At 41.0% G+C, this 27,484-nt stretch overlaps 1 protein-coding gene across 5 annotated transcripts in view; it reads left to right on the top strand.

Moving 5' to 3' along the window:
- The window catches only part of LOC133515709 (serine/arginine repetitive matrix protein 1), a 33,889-nt gene extending 13,092 nt beyond the window's left edge, over nt 1-20,797 (top strand). Inside the window, exons 2-10 of one of the 5 annotated variants that reach the window (XM_061848255.1) lie at nt 3,687-3,785; nt 14,067-14,207; nt 14,382-14,979; nt 15,289-15,499; nt 15,768-15,832; nt 16,043-16,226; nt 17,350-17,463; nt 18,702-18,802; nt 20,662-20,797. In XM_061848255.1, coding sequence (XP_061704239.1) covers nt 3,687-3,785; nt 14,067-14,207; nt 14,382-14,979; nt 15,289-15,499; nt 15,768-15,832; nt 16,043-16,226; nt 17,350-17,463; nt 18,702-18,802; nt 20,662-20,724 — 1,576 coding nt within the window. In that variant the 3' untranslated portion in view covers nt 20,725-20,797. The other 4 variants (XM_061848257.1, XM_061848259.1, XM_061848256.1 and 1 more) reach the window with 4 other exon arrangements.
- The last annotated feature ends 6,687 nt before the right edge of the window (nt 20,798-27,484 follow it).

Raw genomic sequence — 27,484 nt, 5'->3', positions numbered from 1 at the left:
ACAAAAATAATGAAACAATAGTTATTTGTGCAACAAGTAAAGTTAACCACATTTATTTACATTCATGAATGAAAGGCATCATCATTATGACGAAAGCTTGTCTCACTCCCTGGTGTGACGAAAGTAGGCTTGTTCGAGCTGCTGAGGTGAATTTTTTTTTAAACATTTAGAAAATTTAATAGCTTAGTATTTGGTAGTTACGTCCACAATGTTCATCGGTTGTTCGCAAATGGTCGGTATACTTAATAAATAAAAAAATTAATGTAAGTAGGTGGGAGAATCAACTTTTTAGCGTCACTCGTTGCCATGGTTACGATTAGTTGTCCAGGGGACAAAAGTTCATTGAAATACTGATTTTATGGTACTTAAATGTATCAAACTTGTGTTTTTGTGGTCGTTATAACCAATGTCCATAATGGGCCCTCTACTAAGCATGTTAATAGAACGGCATACAACGTCTCTTGAAACAAACTGTGCCACTGTTGTCCCTTGGACAACGGGACAGGATAACAAAACAAAAAAAGTTGATTCACCCAGGTACCATTTCGTACCTCGGCACATTGACAATAGTATGAGGTCCCTAGCGACTTTCATATTGATGGTCACTGGGACAAAGTACGAAATGGTGCTGAATTTAAATTATTTGATTGTACGAGACATAAATATTAATTTCTAGTGTTAGCCAGCACTGTGAATTACTTTCTCTGGCTGAGGGTCATCAATTGATGTACTATCGTCCACACTGTGATCTAAAACTTGTAAACCTTCGTACAAAGACATAAAGGCCACCGAAGACTAGTTAAGAATGTTGCTAGTAGTACATGTAGGTATGTATGTACACGTCGTGTCAGCAAAGACATGCTGCCTGCAGTTCCGGCTGCTAACGGCCACGTAGCACGCGATGCACCCTTCATGTACTGCTTTCACTCTCTTATCGCCCACATTGCACTATGAATGTTAGAATTAGGTCACGTTAGATGCATATTTTAAGCCATGCAAAAAACGGACTTCCCAACATGAGTTTTGCCATATCTTATACCGTTAAAAGGTCTTAAATCTTTAAACGAGCAATTCTTGTATCGATGAAATCTCCTATATGGGGGTTTTTGGGGGAGAAAATAATCGATCCAAGAGTTCTAGTCTTATCTGTAGGAAAACGCCCATTTTTGAGTTTTTTACAAGCTTTTATTTACTTTCACCTGACCGTTGTCTGTTTGTAATCAAATCTTGCAAGTTAAATTTGATCTACTTCCCGGTTTCCGATTGAGCTGAAAATTTGCATACAATATGTAAATCGGGTGACAATGCAATATTATGGTACCATCGAGCTGATGGAGACAAGAGGTGGACATAGGAACTCTGTGATAAAACAACGCAACCTGATTGTGTTTGAGATTTTTAGAATTTGCTCGATGAGTATTAGTTGCCTGTGGAAAGAAAAGTACGGTGAGCGATAAAAGCTTGTACCAACAATGAAATTTTTGCCAAAAACTTTTATGGATTTCGAGCAAATGTGGGTCTCCCAGATATTCGAATTTTAACTGTTGTGTATGTACGCGAAGCACGGCCGTCGTGAACGCTGCTCGCACTGTTAGTGCTTGAGAAAGGAGACCTAGGCTCTCCGATATATGTCGCGCGCGAGTGACTAAAAACACGTGAATGTAAACCGTAAAATTAATCTCTCAGATATTGACTTGACCCAGTTTTTAGTTATAAGTTTAAAAAAAAATTCAACAAGCAACCTCAGTTTTCTGTAGAGAATACGTATAGATTCAATCTCCTATAGAAGACTAATTTTTGTTCACGGACAATTCATAGCTTATGCTAGAAACACTTTCCCACTTATTCATAAACGTGTACTAAAGTTACGATGCCGCTAATCATCGTTTGTCCCTTTCCATCATACCAATACGTCGGAAAGGGACAAACGATGATTAACGGCGTCGTAACTTTACTACACGTTTATGAATAAGGGGGTAAGTCTTTGCCGATAACCAAACTCCAAGCCTTTGTGATCAAACTGAGAATGTGATTGGGTCTAAGCTCCAATCGAGTCCTTTATTACGGCGTTCGGAAGTAATCAACATTCGAACACCAGCTTCAATGTAAACGCGCCTCTGTTAGGCAGAGGTCCGACTGGCTGCGAGAAAGCAACTATTATCTACTAAGGTAAGGAAGAATGTCCTTCGTTCACCCGCCATTTTCTATCTCTATCGCAAAACATTGTATTAGTGTCCCGCTCGCACAGTGTCATTTACCGCCGGCATTATGGGCGGGACAACAATATAAATACGTGCGTGCTGTAGAGATACGAACAGCTAGGCGAGTTAATGTACGAATTTTTCCTGCTTAGTGTCCTTACTTTATTTTCACGTGCAAAACAGGACGTATATGTATCTAAATGTAGATCTCTTGTGGGGTCACTTTTTGTAAAAAAACACTCTACCGACAACTTTTTGTAAAAGAAAAAACTTACTCTTAAAATTACTCCCTTCTCGCTGTTTTCCGCCGAATTCTACCTTAGTATTCCGCCTAATGGTACGGGATGAACAGTTTAATTCCTTTATAACGGCTTTCGCAATATACACCGTGTTTTTTTTTTTTTCCGTTAATAACTAACTTGACGTAACTTTCTCAAAGACACCGGTATTCTAATTAATTCCATTTCGGAAATAATATAAAAAAAAATCTTATAAGGCCCTTACGAGCGTGTACACTTGGCTTAGGGCCTCTTTACATATTGATTAGTGTTTAATATGAGTTAACACATTTGGTACTAAACGTAAGTACTACCTCGGACAATTGATGTTCGAAATGACATTGATATGTCACAGTTTTCAATTGTTTGGTTAAGTTCAACGTAATGCCCGTGTTACAACAACGCTATATGCAACAATTAATTACTTTTTACAAAAATAAAAATAATTAAATTAAAAACAGGTTTTTTTTTTAAATTAACTATGCCATTTAGTTTCCTTAAAAGTACTTACCGATACCCCGAAGTTAACGGAATTCAATAAAAACACGGTGTATATGTACTCGACATTCGAGCAGTCATTCAAATCGATCCGCGTCTCCGGGGTAATCTAGAAAAGATCCGGGTTTACTATTTCTCGGGCCTTATTTCTCAGATGAAGCGGTGTACAAGGAATTAGGCCGCTTAAACTAAGAGATAAATGAAAGAGCTCGAGTTCACGTGAAATATAAACACATAATTACTCAATATTAAAATATAAAACCCTGTATGCTAATCATAAGATTTTAAACCATTTTTACTATATTTTTTATTTTATTTATTTGGGGCATCAACAGCAATACAAAAAGTGTGAACAGAAAACAATCATCAAACATGTTATACCAAAAATGCCTTTTATCATTTTGGAAAAGAGCTTATTATACTATTAAAACTACAAGATTGATATTTATCAAACTTGGCTAAGAATCAGCGCAAGGAAACTCGCCATCGCGTAAAAAAAACTGCATCGAAATCGGTCTATCCGTTTGAGAGCTAACGATCTCACAGACAGACATTGTCATGGGGGTCAAAAATTAAAACGGGTTAACATTCACCGTTGAGCTCCGGTCGTAGCCGATAAGCCGGTTTCCCGGTATGTAGAGGAAATGCTTCGTAAAGGCAAAACGACAACGTGTCGTGATTAGCGCTGAATGGGTTGAACTTGTTTCAGGAGCAGGGCGGGGACGCCGCGCAGCGGGCCATACCGCGTGACGTGTCCGTCGCGACTCGTCTCCGCCGACCTAGAGGGCCGCCCGAGGCGGAGTGATCTGTGAGTACCAGCCTGCGTAGCCAACGTGAACGCTCCGTAGCGAATTAAACGCAACCGTCACAGTCGCACTAATATTTATTTATTTATTTATATGGAAGAGTGATAGAGAGAAATGACTACGCTACGCTACGGAGCGTTAACGATTGGCTTAATTTGCCATATGCCGCGTAGCCAAAATACATATTATATAACGGGCTGGCTGGTTAACGGTGTTTTTAAAAGTAGGAGTAAAAACAGTCATTTATTTTATGAGTAATACTCGTAGTGTACTTTTCATGTCCCTACCTATAAATACATATTAGATACATAATAGATACAGTCTAAAGTGTCCTGCGATCAATCAATCAGTTTATCTTGCAATAAAATGGATTGGTTTACAGATGTTATGAAAATATTCTCATGTACCTACACTCTTTAATTAACCAAAATTTTAGACTGGCCATACTTGCTTACTGGACGCCATCATTCGCATGGAACAGGGAGACGTATTCTGATTATTTCAATTTCAATTCGATAGCGACGAAATAGCTATGACTTTTAGTTTTGCCCGCCGGCTACACTAGCAGTCTGTGTTCCATCATACGCACGGAAATTCTGAGCTCATTTAGATAAATTGATTCGTTCAAGTTTTTTTTACAAATTTAATGAAATTTTAAAAAGCACTTTCAAGTCACAGACTTGTGCACGCAAATTATTGCGTTTATTAAAAAGCGTTGTAAAATAGTAAAGCTGTAGCTACATATTTCTCCGCAAATTAAACACATCAACATTGTATGCTTAAACAGAAAAAGCAGTCAGTTGGCAGACATAATCTCTCGACTATTGCTTAACACTTAACCTCGAAAGGTTAGGTACCTAGAGTCAAACCAAGCTATGTTGGCAGCGATTTTGATATCCCAGCCTGTGCAAGTGTTAAGTAAACGTCATAACTTCATAGAAGTTTGACGTTTAAAATAATACTTGCACTGTCCGGGCTATCAAAATCGTTTCCAACTTATCTTGGCCTGACTCTACCTGTGGTGGCCGTTTTTATTTTGAACGATCTATTTTTTTTTCTGAAAAAGCAGACAAGTTAAAAAGTTTTTTCCCGTTTCCTTCTTGCTCTAGTAGGTACTTGAAAAGTCGAATTCGGTTCAGAGCCACAGCCTATTTGCACAATAATCTGAATAATATTTGAGTTATGATGAACTCGAACGTCAGTGAACAATAGCCTCGTTAGGCTGACAGACGCCTGTGAGCTTCAATCCTAGAATAATCAGTGCGGAGAAATAGGTCGTCTGCTGTGGCCGACTCGTGGGCAAACTTGTTGCGAGTTGAGGACTATGGAGTGGCGAGCGGCCGCAGCAATGCTGCCGTAATATTATAGCTATCAGCACCGGAGATCAGGTCATGCACATAACTATTTGTCTTGTAATAACAACTGGGAACTGAATATTATATGCATTATGATGAGTCGGTTCAATGGACAATAGGCTCGTTAGCCCAACAGACGCTTGAGCGCTTCAATCTTAGAATAATCAGTGCAGAGAAATGTAGGTCGTCTGTGGCAGACTCGCGGGCAGAACTTGTTGATAGTTGGAAACTGTGAAGTGGCGGGCGGCCGCATTGAGGCTGGCGTAACGTAGATTCTATCTAGTACCAACCTAAATGGAACACTTAGGTATGGATTGTGAGATATTGACCTGCGCCTTCTCTGGCTCGCAGCCGCATTCCAGAACTTTCCTGTACCAGTGACTGGGACCTTTTATCTACAAACATCTCAGTTCTGCCTACAGAATCTAAAATTTCATTAAATTTTCTAATATATATCCTTTTCCAAGCTTTTGGGAATTTTCCACAACGTGCACATTTGTAGTTCTTCCTCGGTCACAGTTTTGTATAATGTATACCTAGATATATATTCAATGATTATTATTAGTTACTGTGTAGGGCACTCCTACGCATACACTAAAGTATAAGATGTATAATAAGCGTTATTAGCTCTACTGCTGTGACAATTTCCAACAAGATGATTATCTTTGAAAGGGTTAAGGCCCCGTAGATTAGTGTCCTTCTCTCACTCTCACTGACCGTAACCGTGTGCGAGAGGGATGTGCGTGCTCAGGACCGCTGATATCATATTTGGAATTTTAATTAGTTGTAAGTTTTAAATAAGAAAAAAGTAAGCGCTGGGTGCTCTCAAAAATAAAATTGCGCATTTTTAGAAGTAATTTTCATATTTTTACCTTTTGTGCATAAATTGTTACAAATTTTTAAGATGTATTTTAAACCTGTGTTTGTAATTTTTATTCTATCGAGCGAAACACAAAAAAAAAAACAGGATTCGAATCCCTGAAGTCCTTAAAGAAAATCCCCAAAAGTTTGCTAGTTAAATTTTTGGCAACTGTATTGTCGTCTTAAAAAGCGGTACGATTTTTCAAAAACTCCATTTTTTGAACCTACGGCACTAAAGAACATGCACTGTGCATGCATACGTCTACCGCGCCCCATACGGCCAACGTGGCAGCATAGTAAATCGGTTGTCGGGTGCTCCAGGCCTCCGAGTTCTAATGTGACGGGAAATAGAGAGACAGCACAGCGGGGTGAATACATTCTATTCTTTACTATGAACTTACAAACTGAAACAATGCCAGAAAGCCTATGTATTCAATCTTTACATATTGATCTTCTAAGAACAAATTCAATTACTTTATTTGAAAATATTTTATTTCGTGGTTTTTGAGTAGACACACTAGTATTTAAACTATTAACGAGTCGCGTAAACGGAGGGCGCTAGTTCGATTCCAGCCCGGGCACTGGAGTCCTTGGTCATTTTATCCTTTCTGCATAAAAACGTATGTAAAATTATATTCTTTAGTGACAATTTTCAGAGAGGAAAATGCGTCCGTCCACTTTTCTCTAAAGGTGCAGTAGGGGGGCGTCCATAAATTACGTGAGGCGTTCAAGGGGGGGAGGGGGTTAAGCTTAATCTTACCAAATCTCACTCGGGGGGAGGGGCGTTTTTAGCAAATATCACGTAATTTTTTTCTTAGTGGAAAAAAGTGTAAATTTGCGTGGAAGTAAAGTTGAATCGGAATAAAAAAAATTTTTAGAAAAAAAATAGCAAATTTCACAAAATAGTGTTTGCCGTATCTGCCGGGACCCCGCAGAGCAGCACAGTAGCCCTTCGATTGTTTAACAGTTATCGACCAGCCGTATCGACACGTGTGACAAACGACGCAGCGTAAAGAGCCGAGTAATAGCGATGCTCGTACAAGTTTTGACCTGCTTCGTTTACCCGAGTAAATATTTCACTTAATAACCATTCTAGAGACGTTTTTAATGATTCAGAATGAACTTCCGAAAATATTATAATGCTTACGTTAAAAGACACGTCTACAAGACAAAAATATGCTGTCAAGAAGAAATGGTAAAATTATGGAATACAGCAAAACAAAAGTTCCCGATGAAGAGGATTTGGTTAAACTTGTTCAACATGAAGTTAATCAGCTTCTTAGAGAAGCAGAGGAAAGAAAGGTCCGAAATACTCTGGCGTTCCTCTTTAAAGTAGGTTTAATATCTTCATAAATTTATATTATAAATTTGATTCTATGTGCAAAACATTTCAAGATCGCGGTGCAGAAAAATAAACTCAAGCACTTTCAATAGATGTGTAAGTTTTTTATAAATTTCATCTCCAGAAATTGTTACAAAAAAAAAAGAAATGTAGGCCTGAAAGTGAAATTTTTAATTTAGATATGCTAAAAATACAGATTAAACGTATTAATGCACCTTTATTTATTATTATTATCAATTCATTATTTTTTTTATAATTATTATTATTTATTAGTATTTTTTTATTATAATTATTTAATTTTATCGCATCGATTTTCAACTACCGCAATACTCTGAAATCTCAATTACTAGTCTTTGCTAGTGTTGAATAAAAGTAATAATATGAATTAAAGTTTTGCTTATTTTTTTATAATCCATCGCGATTACAGCCTGTACACAAATTTAAAAAATCTCACGTGAGATTAGGAGGGGGGGGGGGGGCGGCTTAAGAAAAACATGACGAAATCTCACCAGGGGGGGTGAGGGGATCAAAAAATTCTCAAAAAAGCCTCACGTAATTTATGGACGCCCCCTAGGTTAAAAAAAAAAGAAGTTTAAAAAAAGTCGTAACGCTCTAACGCTTTTTTGGACCACAATACGGCTGCCATAAATTTACTTAACAATCTTGAGGCCTTTATCGAGGTACTGTATCGATTCGAAACCTGAGTTTTTGACTTTCGCTCGATAGAAAAAAATCACTTACATAGGTCTAAAATGCACTTTAAAAAATTGTGACAAATTATGCACAAAAGCTAAAAATAGAAAAACTGCAATATCATGTTTGAGGGAATGTATTAATTACTTTTTTTATTTAAACGTACAATAAATTAAAATTTAAAATAGAAACATGATATCGGCCTTCCGGGCACGCACTTCCTCACTCGTGTAAGGCCTGAGTGGACGCTCGAGTTGGGCGTGCAGCGGGGCGGGGCGTGCGGCGTGCATGTTAAACAAATGAAACTCATACTGGTGTCCTGAGTCGACGCTGCTCCAAGCGAATGCCGAGCGGGCAAGTTTGCGGGCAATGCAGCGTCGAGCGGGGCGTCGCGGAGAGGTTCAAACCTGTTTGTGATTTGCAGCGGCGATAAGAGCGTGCAGTCATGTCAAGCAAACAAATAATTATTGACATATAAAATAAACCAGCATTTTGGCTATTATCTCACACTTTATACAAAAACATACTGTATAAATAAATGGAAGGTAAATTAACCCTTTACCGCATATGCAACTATATATGGCAGGCATAATATTCAACTCTATTAACAGTTATTAAAGTTCAAATTTAAACAAAATATTTTTTATGACATGCGTTAAGAGTAAGTATTTATTTTCACTTTTAATCCATTGCATGTTAAGGTTTCGTATAAAGTGGGAAATTCTCCAAACCGTTTTTTTTGCTTCACTACGATCTTGTTTTGTAGAAAAACAACACATTTTGAGCCATAAATGCTCTTCTAAAAAGAAATCAAGAATGTCGTCCGACGTCGATGCCATGGTGAATGCGACCGATTCACACGAGCGGTGAGCGTGCGCTGAGGCCACTCGCTGGACGCTCTATCTCACGCTCGCCCGCCCCGCTGCACGCCCCGCCGAACGCTCCGCTCCGGGCGTCCACTCAGGCCTTACACTGAGAGTGATAGAAGAACATGAACTTACTGAGCCTTAAGTTCTTAAAAGGCATCTCGCAGTCACATCTATCCTTTTCTTCTTTAGTAAAGTATGCTTTAAATTTCGCAGAGATTAATCGCATAGATTTATTATAGTAATTTTAACATGATTGCGGACTGGTGCAGGGGTGAAGTCGACGAAAAAATAGCACATAAAAGTCAGTTGTAAAAAATATATGGCGAGTAGGCAGACGCTGGCAGCGTGCCCGCCGCGCGCCGTGCCGGCGGCTCCGTGCGAGGGGCTCGAAGGTTTGCACACGACCGTGGAGCCACAAGTGCATTTTATGGACTCCGACTTAGATTATTGTGAGATTATGAATGAGAATATGATTGGCCCATTCAGTGCCAATAGCATATTGAATATCATATAGTAATTAATATATATAGATTTTTAATCGAACACAATAACTAAAAAAAGAATGACTTATATAATAAATTACAAATAAATAAAAACTAACTTAAAACTAACAAAAAAAGTCCCCCAAGTCTGTTCCCTGCGGAAGGGTGCCCATAATGCTGGCTACATTCCCCCGTTGAATCGCAATGCCGATTCTTTGGCCAAGGAATGAGCCAGCCCTAGGGTCTCGAGTGGTGTCGAGGAGCATCTTTTTTATTTCATTAAATAACCTATGGGCATCCTGACACCAAGGTCCCAAAGTCTCAACTGCAAACGCCGCAAATATGTGGTTACTTGATAGACCCGCATATTTGCGGCGCTTTAGAGCTTCAGCTGCTGCCGCCGCACCGCCAGGCCGTGATGAAGTAGAGGCCAAATGGGACGGCGCCAGAGTATCCACACAAGTGGCATCCCAAATGAGCGGCCGTCCCATCCGCCAGGGAATAAGGGTCATTCCGTCGGGCCTCTTTCCGTCGTCGCGGACAAGACCGGGTGGCTCCAAAACGGACGGCACGCCCACGCTGACAAGGGCCCGGCGGATAACATCATTAAGGCTGGCGTGACGGGAAAATCGGCCAGCGCTCTTCCGGCAAGAAAGGCCGTGGCAGCCACGACTATCCACCTCCACTCCGCAGGGACAGCGATGAGGGACAACTAACTCAGCCCCTATGCGGAGGCCGACAGCCAATCGTAGGGAGTTGTTGTCCAAAAGGGTAGCGCAGTTACTGGAGGGATACGCATGAAGCCAATACCCTGACTCCGTTTTGGAACACGCTAGAAGGCGGGCTTTCTCGACACTCGAAGCAGCAGATTCAAGGAGTGAAACATGAACCTGCCGACAGAGGGGTTCGTCCCACATCCTCTGAATGTGTGCCTCGGAAGGCAGGTCCACGCTTGGGCACGCCAATCGCCAAGCATCTACCGCATCCGACAGGCACACCACCTCGAAGTCAGGTATTGACGGAGTGAGTATCTTCCCCACGAGGGATAGCGTACCATGCACGGATGACAGAAACGCAGGCAACGCAACGTCTGAAATCCTCCTTATACCCAAACCGCCAAAGCGGATTGGCAAAGTTGCCTGTAGAAATTGCCTATCATCGAACCTAATATTAAATATTTTTTGTACTTCGACATGTAACGTACTGTCGATCATCTGACACAAATGAGCATGCCTAAAGAACGGACTGCACCTCATTGCATAAGTGAGTTTGGGGACGAAAAGGCAAAACCGAATAATAAAAAAGGCCATGTGGGCGTTAATTTTGAGAAGGCGGTCAGAATGTTCGGAGAAACGATGCATTTGGCTATCAACGAAGTCCGGGATCGCCTCGTCGAAAACCGGGGCCCCAAGAAGATGAAGAGAGCTCTTGGACAACAACTTAATTCCTGGACAATCAACTTCAAACTCCCTCAAGATTCGAGATTTGTCCGGATGGTCGGAGCTTATGTAGAGCTCACACTTGCTCATATTCAGTTCTAAGCCGACTTCACCAAGCTTCACGGTCAAAAACCGTAGATCCTCAAGGACTGTGCTTGCCTCACCACCCAAAGTGCCGTCATCCAGATACCAACAGTTAAATTTTGAACTAAGAGCCGAAATTATTGGATGGATTGCGAGGCTGAAGATAGCCGGCGCCAACGGATCACCCTGCTGACAACCAGCTGCAGAAAGAATATTGTGAGGTCCAAACATCAGGTTGGAGGGGTACCTATAGCATTGCCAGAGGTACGGGTATAAGCCGGGGATATTCTTCTGGACCTCCGTCAACATGGCGCCACGGTCTACAGAGTTAAAGGCGTTTCTGATGTCGACTTTAAGAAGTACTTGCTCCTCGCAACGGTGTAAGAAAGTTCGGCAGGCGTGAACTGCTGCTTCACACCCCCCCTTGGAGCCGAAACCCAATTGCGTTGGCTGGAACATGGGCTCCAAGTCCTGGGCGACACTTTTGCATCCGATTTTTGAAACAAGCCTCCGAAATGTCGAGCCAATGGCAATAGGGCGAATGCCGCCGTCCTTTTTACGCAAAGCGCAGAGACTGGCCCCGTAAAGAGTTGGGACGACCCCTGCACTAACCTTTCCGGCAAGCATGAGGTTGACAAGGCGGGTAATGCTCAAGAGTAAATCTTCGTTCCTTCCTCCGGGAGCGCCGAGAATGAGGTCTTTAAGGTGCTGGGGCCTTAAACCATCTAAACCACCAGCTGATCCATTCTTGAAAGACATTATAGCGGCCATAACTGCATCTTTGCTAGCTTGCAAACAAGGTACGGCAGGGTTAGGTGGATCGGGGTAGTTCGACGTAGAAGGGGCTAGCGGATGCTTAGCTTCCAGAGATGCGAGAGTCTCGGGCGTATCCGGTGCAGACGTGTCACTGGAGAAAACAATTTGCGCAGCGCCTTTAAGGTCCCCATCATTGACCTTTGCCTCAATAACCTTGAACAGATCTCGCGAATTATTTCCATCTGGCACATTAATTTCCTGCGACGCGTTAACATTGCCCAAACGCGTACAGTTCTGTTTAATTTTGGAAGTTAGGGAACGGCGAGGGTCCCTCTTAGTCACGTGCAACGTATTAAAAGCGAACAATAGGAGACCTTCCCAGCTAGAAGGCGAATTTTCCTCGACACAGTCGTTAATTGCCTTTGAAAGGCTAGTTGCGACAGTAATCCTCGCACCTCTAGGTATACGTTTGACGATCGGTAAAGCTCTCCTATGATTACTCAGAATGGTGGAAAGAGAAACAGAATCCTGTCGTGAGGTAGCTGGGGAAGGTGATGGATGCGACACCGGCACCTGCAGGGCGGCAGTGGATGTCGGTGATAAAAGAGGGCTGGGAACGTGAGGAGAGGTGTAAGCAACCGGCAAATGAAGAAAGGATTGGCTGTTAGTGGACTTGTGCGCTTTGCTTATATGTATCTGCAGACCCCGCTGTCCTTTAAAAAACTTCGGCTGGGGACAATGTGGGCATTGCACTAGATTAAGAGGGGACAGGCTACTCAGTTGGCTGTCGGCTTGGGCAGGGGAGCTTGCCATTATTTAAATGCCCCGGTAAGTCCAAAAATAATTGTATGGATAAACAAATCTACAAACTCATTAGTATCTAAAAGCACAATAGCAGTAAAAATTAAGTACACCCCACCAAAGCAATCAAATTACAGAAAATAAAAACATTTACAATTATATATAATTAAACCTTTAAGTACATGTCAAAAAGTAACACTAAACGACAGAGTTGAGATTACAAAAAAAATAGCAAAATGGCTCAAATAACAATGTCATCCGTTAAAACAAAAAGCATAAGAGTACATAATCGAATAATAATAAACATAAACATAAAAAGTCAAGTAATACATTTTTTTTGTCTATTTTAAAACCAAATATAACAAAATTTTACATAGGTTTTTTTTTTTTTTAAACGCGAATAGAATACACACACAAAAAAAAAAAAGAATACATACAACATGGATGGAAAAAAAGAATGATTAATAAAAATAAAAAAAACAAAAAATAAAAATACTACAGTTCTGATATCAATCAGGATTTGAACCCGTGTTTCTGGGGCACAGCCACTACCTTTGGTCACTGCTCTTTCCACCGCGCCGTTTGGTCTGGAAGAACTGCTACGAATATAGCGAATAGGTCCACCTACACATGTTGATATATGGAGGGTACGCCGATATAATCGTACCCACCCAACGGCCACATACGTTCGCAGATTGCGTTTATCAAAGCACCAATTGTGGTAACGAAATACGCAAATGTAGCCTGTGACATTGCAAAAACGGCCAGAATAACACTTCAGCAGCTAAACACAAGTTGTGGCTCCCGAGCACTGTCATTTCAATGATTTATTCACTTCCTAGCAATATATATAACAGCACTGTATTTGTCGATTTTACACGATTTTACTCCACTTTCACTTTGAAACTCCATATTTTCCGGGTGAGTCCTTACATTTCACAACCTTTTTCCTGGATATTAGTCACTTTTTAGGACGAACGAATTTATAATTCAATTTATATACGGAGCCGATGTAAACAAAGGCGCAGTGCTGCGATATATATAAGAATTTATTAAAGTAGGTCTTAATGAATTCTTTAAAAGAGCCTTTTTTATTTTTCACGGAAAGTACATTTAACTCACTATTACAAGCCTTTTTGCTTTGCAATGAGATTGACAGACACATTAAAGACTGTGTCGACTATGGTATCCACTAAGTATTAATACAAATGTTTACTGTGAAGTATTATGGAACCGTTTATATCTAAGTCTCTTAAGAAAATTCAACTTTTGTAAGCAAAACTGGTTAAACGTTGTCTGATTGCTGCCCCGAAGTTAATTGTTGATTATTATAAATTGTCTTTATTAATTTCACATTTCTTCGAAGGTTAACTGAGATCCGATGCGGGGATAAGTTCGCCTTCGTTGTAATTTTAATGAACTCTGTAACTCTGTACAGTCAGCTGCAAAGAGATTTGACCCCCCCTGCATAGAAATTTGTTTACAAGGGGGGGGGGGGGGGGGGTCACCTCTCTCTGCAGCTGTCTGTACATTCATACAACTTCAATCCACCAGGTTGGTACTCTATTGTTAAATGAATATTCCGATATTTTGTAAAACAGGTGGCGCGTTACAGTAAAGTCGGAGGACGAGGAAGAGGACGTCATCGACCTCGGGGCGCCACGCAAAGTCCGTGCTGCGCGCTGCGTGTCGGGTGCTGCTGCCCCGCGCGCGCCCCGCACGTACACGCCCAACCCTCGCCTGTGAGTGTACTCACTCCATCTAGTCTAGCCCATTAAGAGTATGCTACTAACGGGCACATAGGCTTCTCATTGCACTTCACAGGTCTTCTTTCTTACTCATCTCATAGAACCTTGCAGAAAGCTCCTTCAATGGTTCATTCTTTATTTTTCCATAGACTAATCTTATTTCCTCAGGTACCCAGGCCCGCAGAAGAGTCAAGGCCAAACTAAGCAAAAACGCAAAAAATGTGGGCAGCGTAGTCACAAGAGCGTAACATATCGGCGCCCGGTACCAAACTCGCGTCTGTACCGGCCCGCGCCGCCGAAACCACTCCCTCCCCCAGCGAATCCCCGAACCGTCTGGCACCCCCCAGTACAGGGAAAGCTAGAGACAGCTTCCCGCGCCGCGCTGCGCCTCAACGGGATCTGGTGGTCGGATCAGTCGGAAACATCAGTGCCTACGCTACCTGGGTCGCCGCCTGTACTAAAAAAGCTTAGTGCAATCCGCCAGAGGCCGTCTTCATCACCGACTCAACTTCGGAAGCTTATTGTAAAGCTACCAGCGGCGGCGGGCGACGGGAACCCAAGCGAGCCGTGTTTGCGCTACCGTCCCACTAGTCAACATTTCCGTGACCGTGAGCTAGGGTCGCGGGACTCGACGCCGACGGGCGGACGCGTGATTCAGCAGTCTGCGCGAGGCAACATGGAGGCCACGCCGAGACATTCCACCAGTCCTGAAGACTGCTCGGAAGGGAATGATTCGCAGTCTGCGCCTAGCGAGTTTCTTGCTGAGGTGAGTGAGTTTTTGACTATAACATGTCTATATGGGTCTAGCCAAGATGACAATCGCAGGTACATCGACAAACGCCGATGGAAAATTAAAAATGTATCAAGATGACAGATACAACGAAAAGTCACGTGATCATTTCCATAGATTATTTCACTTTCGATTGGCGTTTTCTATGAAGGATTGTCATTTCACAATTAATTGTTATATTAAAATACCTGTATAAGTCAGTAATTATATACCTAAACTAAAACGTTTGGTGAAAAAAAAACAGCGCGTTTTCCAGATATTACGTACTTTGGTTTTCTTTCACAGTTCCTATCAGCGATAATGCGTCGGCAATACGCCGAGGCGCTGAAGTACTGCCGGCTGATCCTCCAATACGAGCCGCGCAACGCCACAGCGCGCGGCTTCTACCCGTTGCTTCAACAGAAGCTGGCGCAGCAGAGCCCAAGAACCAGCGACAAAACCTCACCGCCTAGGACTCGGTACCAGCGCTCCAGAGCTAGCCGCTCCCCTGACTTAGGTAAACACTACTAATGCATGGGCCCTGCCATGTGATTCCACATTTAACATCGTTAAGAGTGTAAAGGAAGAAGACCAAGATATTGAATCGATTATGTAATGTGTAAGTAACATTGGGTACTCAAATGAGTAATGGATCGAAAGATTTTAGTAAGACAGAAAGAATATAAGGTTCTCTGACTCTGACAGTACCAGAAAACTGGACAATACAGAGAGATAAGGTTTCTTGTGGTTTTGGTATTGTCTATAACATGCATTGATGATTACAGGAGGCGCATCTAGCGGTGCAAACTCCGGAGCATCTTCACCCGTACCACAAGGTCTTTTACCACATGTAAGTATAATGCACTCTTATTTTTATTTTATTATAATTTTTAATTCATTCTAATTTAAACGGAACAGAAAGAATCGGAAACGGTTTTAATGGTGTTGAAAAATTATGGCGTGTCTATCCATTTGTTTCTCTACGTGTTTTGTTTAGAAGTTTAGGTTTTGACCAGATGAACAAAATTTGCACTTTATGCATCCCTGCTTCCTCTTGCAGGAGGTGATGGAACAGGAAGCGGACTCGCTATCTTGTTCAGAGCCTCGGCCCGGCAGCGCGGGCAGCAGCGAGCGAAGCGAGGCAGAACCTGGCCTAGGCTCAGTTTCTTCGCAGTCTTCATTAGAGTTGGATTCTTCAGCCGCACAGTCCTCACCCAGCCTGTCGCTCAGCCGCCGCACTGACAGTCAGTATATGAGTGTAGTAGCGTAATAGGGCCTTCGGTGCAGCAGAGAGCGGAGCGGAGCAGAGCAGAGCCCGAGTTGGGGTCGGTGTCCCCGTAGTCCTCGCTAGAGCTGAACTCCTCACCAAGTCTGACGCTTAGCCGTCGCGCCGACAGGCAGTATCTGAGTGAAGTGTGCAGGACTATTGCAGCAGCGAGAGAAGCGAGGCAGAGCGAAAGCTGGGCTCGGGGTCTTCGCATAGAAGCTGAACTATTCGTCCAGGCGTTTCTCACCCAGCCTATTGCTCATCCACCGCCCCGCCACTCAGCACCCAAATGTAATGTGTACAGGCCGTCCCTCGGGGCAGCCGCCAGCGAAGCGAGACTGGCCGGAGGAGGCTGGGCTCGACGTCTCCGCAGCCCTTGCTGGAGCTAGATTCGTCGTCTGCGCCCTCCTCGCCTAGCCTGTCGCACAGTCAGTACTGCCCCTATCTCTGAGCTTAGACTAAATACCTCTCGTCGATGAGGTAACAGTCTATATCAAAGCTACAATTTCAAGTTTTCTTAAATTCGCTTCTAACAGCCCTAACAGCCTGTAGAGGCAACCTGACGTAGAGCACCGAAATAGACTGGATGTTTACCTATACAAATTATAGGCCCACCGACCGACCGCTCTGGCCTAGTGGGTAGTGACCCTGCATATGAAGCCAATGGTCCCGGATTCAAATCCTGGTAAAGGCATTTATTCGTGTGACGAGCATGGACATTTGTTCCTGAGTCATGGGTGTTTTCTGTGTATTTAAGTATTTATAAATATTTATATATTATATATATCGTTGTCTAAGTACCCTCAACACAAGCCTTATTGAGCTTACTGTGGAACTTAGTCAATTTGTGTAAAAATGTCCTATAATATTTATTTATTTATTTATAGTATCTCCCTCAGTGATAGTTACGTCACTGAGGGAGATACCTGCCAAAAAAGAAAATGGTGGAAGTATAGAGCACTCAAGGCATCTCGGTCAAATGGGGGTACCTCTCGGAGCAGGGGCCCATGTCATTTTACATAGGTGCTTCTTTCTAGACCATTGGAGGCCGTCAGTCGTAATAAGCTTGAGGCATAATGTTGCGGGCGGTGACGTTGCAGGCGCGTCGGCGTCGGGCACGTGGGACAGCTCGGGCTCGGGCGCGCGCGACGACAACGGCAACCCCGCGCCACCGCCCGCGCCCGCGCACAGGAACACCAGCTCACCCAAATCATGTACGTATATACTTCATACAAATTCACAGAAAGCTTCTAAAAAGTTTGGGAAGTTGTCGCAAATTTCTGCAAAATTTCACAGGAATTAAATTTGAGAAATGTAAAAAGTTTCGTGAAATGAAAACTTTTCCTCTGCATATCGGTAGGTACAAATACGCACAAATCAGTAGGCGAAGCTTTATCACACAATTCTCCTTGTTGCAAGAAATAGAAGTAAAATGCGAGCTTATGCCAATCAGTAAGTTCATTTCTGGCAGCTAAATACCATTATCTGATAAAACTGTATTCTTCCGGTAGGTATTTACTTTTTACTTTTACTGCTTTGAAGTGCTTTGGGCATAGAGAAATAAGTAACCTATTGTATTGTATAATAAGTTGTATGAGGGAGAGGGGCCGTTTTGGGTAAATTTCTTAAAAATATTTAATTCAGAAATAGAATAAATGACACTCTGTGACAATGCCAATTTGATAAAAATGAAAGAGCAGTTTCAATAGGAAACAGGCTTCATTGTAATTTGGCGGAGTGCATTTTGGTCTATGTGAAGACCCCAATACTTAAACAGCATAAGCTCCCATATGCTATAATACCTAGATCGTTATTTAAACAATTATATTGTCTTAATGACTTATTTTTCTGTTTTAACACTTTCATATTAAAATACCAATGTATAAGCACCCCTATTATTTACTTACTGAGAAAAAAAAGATTGAAAGAGCAACATATAGTTTTCGAAGCACTTATGCATGAGCGTGTGTAGATTCACAAAATGCTAAAGCGCATTATTAGGCACAAAGTTTACATATAAGCGATTGAAAGATGTAACAATCAATTTACTTACATTCTGACAAATTGAAACTCTTGCTTGTTGATCAGCTTCTAACCAGCCACCACGCAGTTTCGTTACATAGATCTTTTCCTAACTTGTCGGTGCGGAATTTCTACAATTTGCATGTCTTGCTCAGTAAGGGCGAGTGAGAGCGAGCACTAATCAAGTACAATACTGACTGAACTGACAATCGTATATAGAAAACGCCAGTAAATACAAATATAATATAAAACATGGCTGGAAAAAATTACCTCACTTTTCGTTCGATCTGTCCTTTCGCATTTACATTTCTATTGGTGTTTGTACACGTTTGTCATGTTAGCTAGCGGCCGCAACTTTACCGACAAGTCTGGAGGCCGTAGAGTAGAGTGTTTTGTCCGGTGTGAGTGACGCGCGGCTTGTGCACTGCAGACTTGTGCGACGCGGAGAACAACCAGCCCACCGTGTCCGCCGCGGGCCGCTCGCCGCGCCGCGCCGCCCGCGCCGCGCGCGCTCCGCCGCTCACCTTGCAGGTGAGTTGCGTCGCAGGGGGCCTACCGCGAAAATCGAACTTTGTCAATTGCGGCCATTATTCTCTGTCACTCTAGTTACGTCTTAGTAAGAGATAAATAATTTTTAAGAAAAAAAACCGACTTCAATGACGGAGACCGGTGAAAGAACGATTATTGTTGGTTTTGGATTTCATACAAAAGAGTTCCTTTCCGTTCATCATCAGCAGTTCCACTCCATCAAATGTCACATTTACAAATACTTGATTTGTTGATGAAAATACTAAGATCACTATATATATATGCCTTTAACATTTGAGGAGTTCCCTCGATTCCTCATGGATCCCATCGTCAGAACTCGAACTTGACAAAAATTTGTCTTTAAAATCTAATTTGCTTAAAAAACACAGCGAAGAGGACAAATCGCCAAACGTGTACTATGCGTCGTTGAAGAGTTCTATTCTGATCATCATCAGCATTTCCACCTCATCAAATGTTACTTTTTTAAATGTAAATGCTTGATTTGTTAAAAGAAAATATAAAAATCACCATATGTATGCCTTTCACATTTGAAGAATTCCCTCGATTCCTCATGGATCCCATCATCAGAACTCAGTTTTGACAAAAACGGGACCAATCTGTATATATATAAACAAAAAAATAATTTTCAAAATCGGTTCATAAATGACGGAGTTATGGAGTAACAAACATAAAATAAAAAAAAAACAAAAAAAAAGCATACAACCGAATTGATAACCGCCGCCTTTTGAAATCTTGAACTCGGTTAAAAAGAAAGATCCCCGCAATTTGCGAATTTCGGTTTTCGCGGTAGGCCAATTTCCAGTTAGACGGTTAAGGATAACTTGCATTGCATGCCATAATCGATACATAGTACAATGAATTCAGTTAATTGAGCAAATACCGCAATGTAACGAAAATCGCATGCAAGTTCCATCCGTCCAAATGGGACTTAAGTCAGCTTGAGAAGGAGCGTAAAGCCAGGAAATTAAAAGGGGACAAAAGATATGGCACGATGTTCACATAGGTATTTCGTGAAACAGAAAACTCAGCCCGGCCGTCGGAAATTCACCCTTTCGTTTTTCGTTGGATACACCCAGCCTTCTTTCGAAAGCGAATGATAGAGGGTAGATGTAAAAAGCGCTTATATAATGCACGCCGATACAAACGCTACCAAATCACTTGCTTCACATTTTGGGTCGCTAAGTAGGACCCAGTGGGACCACTTTTAGGGCTGAGTGTAGAGAATCACTCTTCTCATAAGTCACATCAGACATAATTTTAAATCAATTAGTTTTATTTATTTTTAAATCAATCAGTTTATGCGATATCTTCAATCGGTAATGAATCGAGTAAAATGTCGATATTTACAGAACATTGGGGATGGACATTGGATAGTATTTATCAATCATCATCATCATTCCACGGAGACGTAGTCGCGGACAGAAGCTAGTAACATAAATGAGACATGATGTCTATATGTCGCAGTCAACTGGTTCAATTAGCCAGCTAATTAGTTGGCTGAAGAACAACCAGCCAAATCATTGATTGCAACGGTTAAACATCTATCTATCTGCCAAACGTCGTGTAGTCATTTAGTTAATTTTACATTGATGAATTTGATGTTCGGTTAGATTAGGTAATTATTTTATTGTAAATTTATTTATTTTATCTTTTTTCATTTCTTTAAGTTTTGTAGGTTACATTTAAATCACTCGGGTAAGTGATCCAGTTGTTTTCACAGAGCTGACTACGCCAATACGCTAAGTTAAACGTTGACTGATTTTCTGTCGGCCTAGGCGACTAATTAGCTGGTAACTGAACCAGATGGCTACGACATATATATGCCATATGTTGTTCCCCAGAGCGAGCAGTCCACGGAGTCGCTCCGCCGGCTGCGCGCGCAGTTCACCTGCTCCATCAAGTGAGCCACGTCGGCCCCATCGTCTTGTACCACGTCTGTAATATAAGTTACCGCTGTACTAAACACTGTGTACTGTACCAACGTCTTTTATTACAAGTATTTAGCGAGCGTTTACAAGCACCTAATTGCGTAAACACTCAATTAGCTTGTATATATAAACAGATGATTTCAATACTGGCTTTTCGAATCAAAAGTAATTAAAGATCTTCGACGGAGTTATAACAGCGCCATCTGTTCAGACAAACCTCCAGGCCTATACTATATTTGCTATTTAAATTTGATCCTGTAGTGTAGGATGAAACAACACAGATACAACTCTATTAAACTTATTGAACGTTTACGCAGTTGGGTGAACTATCAATGTTTATTTACTGTAAGTTAGACTACTGAAGCTATGTGATGATTTTTATGTATGGGACTAAAATTCTTAATCGGGGTCAATATACGATGTAGAAACGAAATTACCCTCCATGTCGGTATACATACACACATGTTAGTTACTCCTGCATGGAGAAACATATCTATTGGTGTTTAATATTACTTAACGATAGAGTGCGGGGTGCGCATGGAAAATGTGAAGAAATGTGATTAAATAACAACCCTACATCGTTGTATATTTTTGACTTATCTATGTATAGGTCAATAATAGGTATAACTGGAGACTGGAAGTGAGACATACTTTAGGGCTACTTACTACTTTTACAACTACTTTCGTGTAGGTACGCCTGAGTTGAGTGACAAGCGTCCAGCGGAGCGTTCTACGCGGCAGGCAGCGGCAAATAACTTTGCGCAGCGTACTCTCAGGCCACTGACATACGTTTGCATGTTTATGTTGTTCGCTGCACGCTCCGCTTGAAAGTCCGCTCAGATCGTACAATTACCCGAGGGTCATGACGCACGCTTGGAGCATTCACGCTTGACTCTGACGCCAACCGCCATACATTTGTTTTGATACTTTTAACCGCTGCATGGCGGTCGGCGTCACAGCGTCGAGCGTGCGTTTCGTGGCCGAGGCGTTATGCTGCGTAAAGATAAGATGAGCTCTTTGCGGCGCGTTAGTACCTATACGTGTTCATGTTTCAGAGCGACATGAACGCCACATGCCCCGCGTAAAAGGCCTTATTGGTTTGCAAGGAAAACGCCCCCGCATGATTTGATAGCAACTGACCATATCTGTACGTGTCGTGTTGTGTATAGCTCTTGTTATAGCGGCCCGTCTTATTGGGCCTCGTAGGTTTTCATATCAATGTTGCTTGCCTTCGAAGCGAAATCCCGTCCCTGAGCAAGTCTAAACTACCATGCATACATGTTTTAAGCATGATTCAAGGTACAAAATTTCATTTAAATCCAATAACACCAATTCAAACCTTTAAAGACTATTTTTTGTGAGTTTTTGTCATTTTAATTACAGCAAATATACAACGTTCAACTTAAATTCAAGGAATGGAAAAGAATGGAAGGTCTGTGCTGTACCAACTAATAGCAATTTTCAGTTCTAGTTCCTAAACAAATAAACAGGATCTCAATAATACTATTTCTGTCCATAAAATGCAGGTAAGCACTTTGATATGGATGCTGTAGCCATTTGTATATCTCTACAGAATCGGCGTTGCAAATACATTTGTATATACATATAAGTACAAGAGCGTAAATCTTAGGTAAATTGTTGAATTTCACTACATTCTATTAACGTTGTACTAATCGAAACTGAATGGTTGTAGTTAATACCTAACAATATTTAAGGCATCTAAGTCGAACAACAATATACCTGTGGATAAATTCGTCTCAAAGTTAATTTCGTCTCATTACTACGAAGGCAGGCGAAAGTGTTAAATCGGGCAGGCGATGCCGTTTAGCACAAAGAGCCCTTTGTATGTAGGTCGAATAATTATTTTTTGCAAAAAATGTGCGGAAATGCGATATAAAAACCAAAAATTATATAAAAGTTCAACAAACGGTTCGGTACGATCTATCGGCTGAGGATCATTTTGCTGGCCTGGGCCATATGAACATCAATGTTTTTTAACCAATGCGCCTGTTTCGAAGTCTTTTATCAATTTATCGTGAACGTAATGATGCATGCTTGAGTAAATTATATTAATACTTAACATACTTACATTTGAGACTTGACCTGTAGTAATGGCTGGTTTTCGGCCTAGTGATCAATACCGGCACTAATTTTCAGCTCAGCTATTTTAGATTTCACAATTTATTGAAGGCCTAAGTTTCGGGCTGTTTCAATTCAAGTGTCCCTTGGTAAATGTATCTCGGCATTGAGAATACCAGCTCATTTTCTTGCTAAAATGTAAAGCTAAGACGAACTTGGGGCCTATTCGAAGTTTCCTATTAATCTCATTTTGACATCACTATATCTATATTTGTATGTATCTATTAAATCTTACTCCATTTTTTTAGTACGACTTTCTAACCTCATAAGGCAGCTGTCCGGGAATATTTATTAATAGCAAAAGCGGCTTTTCGAATTTAAAAATGCGACGTTAAATTTTGATTTTGACACAGGGGCTGATTTTGAAATTTGAAGTCACAGTCCATTCTCATGTTGCTAAAACCTTTCAACGCGCATGCACAGGTACACCAATACCAATACATTGCACCCTGAAGACATCAACGAAGAATGCTCAGTTCAAGATGTCCTGATAGATTTCAAATGTCTCTACTAGCGGAAAACTATCGCTAATGGCTATGACGTAGCACACAGCGGACGTAGCATTCATATAGTAATCGTTTGAACACTACGCGTTACCACCTAAAGTACCTGCATCTTGAGGTTAGAAGTTCTACAGATATGGTAAGAAAGCGCATTCAAACCTATAAACAAGATATTGTATTGTATTGAGTTATCTTATTTCAGACTTTAATATCGTATCGCAATTTTAATATGTTATTTTAAAATCTGAATGCGCTCGTAGGAAGATTGAATGCACTGTAATGCTATTGTATGAGCTGAGTGTAACGAGAAGACTGAATGCGGCATAGTATTTATAACGTGTACAAGTATTATAGTTTTATTTTATTAGTGATAGCACGGTGTTGCCACACTGACTGATTAGCTAGCCACAGAACTATTGAATAACAGAACGCCTACAGATCATCTTTATGAAATTACTGGATATTACACCTCGGACCGACTCCGGTTTATATATTTTCCGATCCGATATACGATGTCGGCTGACCTTTGGATAACAACAGCTGCTAGAAAATGCCCCCTATGTTCTTGTTATGCACTAACGCTTTCTTTTGCTCACAGACCATGAAGTCCATAACTAAATGTATAAAAAATATAAAAAGGAACTTTTGCTTGTTTGTAGTCATACTCGACATCCGAGATCGGATCGGACTACTTTAGTAAAATCGCTTTCAATCTTGTGCTCTAAATCGAATACTTAAAATTGTTATTGATACTTCGCGCAAATAAACTAAAAGCAACATTACAAGTGCTGCTAATTTCAGTTTGGGGACCGTGCGCGTTGGAGGATCTGCCTTCTGGTGGCCTAAATCGGAAACATAAACTTAGGTGCTGCCCCCACAGCTCACGCACGCAACCTTGCGCGCTGTAAGTGCTGCCATCTTGTGGCGTAAATTAAAAACGTAAACTTGACATTTACATTTCGCGACACTAAATAGGCGGCTCTTGTGCTGCCCCCTACAGTTCATGCACGCTCCCTATACTTTCTCTTATCGACCCATATTTTCCCAACCTCATTTTTCTTGCTCTTTTATTTGTGTTTTCTCGGTGTGTAATAAATAAGACTCATAAAGTCAATATGTAGATTATTTCTGCTGTAGGTACAGTCGGTTGGTGTAGTAACACCTTTACTTAATTACATTATTTAAGAGATCGTTATCTAAGTAACTTGTTGATTGTTCGTATCTGCTATCATAGACGTAGTAAGTTCACACTTCTTCAGCAGTCCAGTCACCGAGGCGCCGGCACTTAACAGCTGCCGACTGAAATCTGGCAACAAACGCTGTCCGGCAAATCGCGCACAGAATTATTTACATACATCGTAAATGATAAATGATTTCTGTATTTACCGTATAATTTACAAGATCAAATAGGTCAAACAGCCTATTGGCACCGAAAACTAGCTTACGCACCACTATTGCTTTAAAATGGAGCATTCCATGAAGTTGTCCCGTATGAACTTTCTGAAGATTTGCCGGTATAAGAGTTTATTTTTCTGTGATAAATGGTCAAAAATATGCCTAGAAAAATGATCAGCGGCTTTGATACACGAAATAAAATAGCCAGCCCGGGAAATGCTTCAAAATAAGGTTGTAAGTCCTTTCGTGCGGTGCCAATAATACAAGTTGACCTTGAATGATTGTCGGTACAAAAATACCTCGTTGACTGGAGTATGAAGCGGGCAGTCGGCGCAAGACAATTTACATATTTGTTCCATCCTTATGGAACGTACCCTTCCAAGAATTTTACTGAATATTGGAAGTTGGAGGTAGAACATGCTGGCAGAAAAAGCTACAACTGGCTCCCACTATTGGGTCACGCGGTTTCTTAGCAAATATATGAATTATCAGAAAGACCTGGGATATTACTTTTTTGAAATATTATAAATAGAAGGTATACATATAATAGCTGAATTATTCGTTCTACGTGCAACATCCAGTGTTTTTTATAAGCTTCATACAGTGAAATATCAGGATAAATGAAAACTCTCAAGTGGCCGGCGCCCAGTTCAGTTCCTAAGTATTTAATCTATGTATCTCATTGTACTTTCATTTCATAGTTTAATAAGTGTATTTGTAGTTCTTAAGTGTAATTTTTGAGAAATACTAGGTATTTTGTTATACAAATATCTATCTTTACATTTAATAAAAGTATTTGTGTGGATAAGTTGTTGTATTATTTAGAACAAATACCTACGAGATGCCTACGAGTAGATACGACAAGACATAGACATAGACAACTTGTACAGGTGTGAGATTCAACTTTCAGGTTTCATTTTCTATACCTAAAAAGACCTTCACTACCTATAAAAAAGTAGTTGTAGGGGATGCATTAAGCCAAAAAATTATACATTTTTAAATTTGTAATTTATAGAATCTCTTCGCTATCAAGTAATAGTTATGATACAAACATGAATTGATTCGCAGCTATGCCAGTGCCTTCCGCTGGCGATTATGAGAACAAATTTTGAGAATTTTCATATCTAACCCATTACCTAGAGGTCGATTCAAATGTCACAATTTGTTCTGGTTTCGAGACGACTTTGACGATCGTCTCGGTGATTAGCGCGCATCTCACGCACGACTTTTAGTAAATTTAGCATGTACGGTCACGTCTGAAAATATCGATACGAAAAAAGTGCCAGAAATATGTATACCCATATATAAAATATATATATATATATATATATATATATATATATATAATATATTAAGGTATTGTATACATATTTTTGGCATATTTTTCGTATCGATATTTTCAGACGTGACTGTACCAATCAACGTGAGCGATCTTCAAGGTCATATCAAAATAAGATCTAAAACGCAACAAGTTGTTAAATCTAAATCGTGCTCCTATGCGACGACGTGACGTCAGCGGGAGAAACTGCAGTGTTCGGGCGTTCTCGGCTACGTACGTTCGGCTACGAGCAATTATTAGGGTTGGCAGAACTTGCACGTGCACAACCACAGGTAAGATAATCACTTGGATTTTGACAAGCCTAAATAGCCGAAAGGGATAGTTCCATACATTAGAAAGGGACAACATGATTAGTTTATGAATCGCTGTCAAACTTCGATTTTGTTTCCTTTGTGTAGGGTAGTACTATTATTTATTCTGTGGTGACGTGACCCTAGCAGTGTATTTCCGCTACGAAGCGAATATCCTGCGTAAGGGTGCCTTTCCACCAGAGATGTGCTATGCTTGCTATGCTATGTTTTCATACATTTGAAACGTAGCTGCAGCTGGAGCAGCGTTTCAAATGTATCAAAACATAGCATAGCACATCTCTGGTGGAAAGGCACCCTAAAGAGGGCCTGCCACGAACACCGAAGTTCGCAAATTTCGGGCATCTACTTATCTCTTACTCCAATGAAAGCGTAATTAGAGTGATAGAGATAGTTGCTCGAAATTCATGAACTTCGTTTTTCGTGGTTATAGCGAAGGTTCGACCTGCTCGACAGGTCAGTGTAATATACTCCGGACCACGAAAAACAGTCCAAGCGTTTTTCATAGCCCTCTGGTGTTAACACTGTAACATCAGGGGACCTACCGAGAAAACCGAAATTCGCAAATTACGGGGAGCTTTCTCTTTTACTCTCACTAAGACGTGATTAAAGTGACAGAGAAAAATGCCCGCAATGGACGAACTTCGTTTTTTTTTCAGTAGGCCTACAGGGTAATTCCAACAATAACATACGATACTGATCTAAAAGGGATCTGACATCATTCTAATACGAAATAGTTCCAATCTCCTATAAAAAATTCTTCCTCAATTGCTCAAAGGTTTACGGGAAGAGATCCCTGAAATGGATAACTTCCCCTTTGTACAAATGATGTGTGTTCTTTCCTCTTTTATTAACAACGTCTTTTTTTAACTCTGACAGAACGGTATCAGATCAGTATAATTTTAGAATGAGATCTAATAACTAAAACTCGAATTGGCCGCTAGTCAAGATGACAATCATACATCGAGAAACGCCAAACGAAACGAAAATAATTATGTAGGTATCGTTCTGACAGACGCTACGGAAACTCGCTGGACTACTACCATACATTA

This window comes from Cydia pomonella, chromosome 3 (genome assembly GCF_033807575.1).
Source record: "Cydia pomonella isolate Wapato2018A chromosome 3, ilCydPomo1, whole genome shotgun sequence".
Taxonomy (NCBI): Eukaryota; Metazoa; Arthropoda; class Insecta; order Lepidoptera; family Tortricidae; genus Cydia; species Cydia pomonella.
This window is presented reverse-complemented; position numbering and strand designations above follow the sequence as displayed.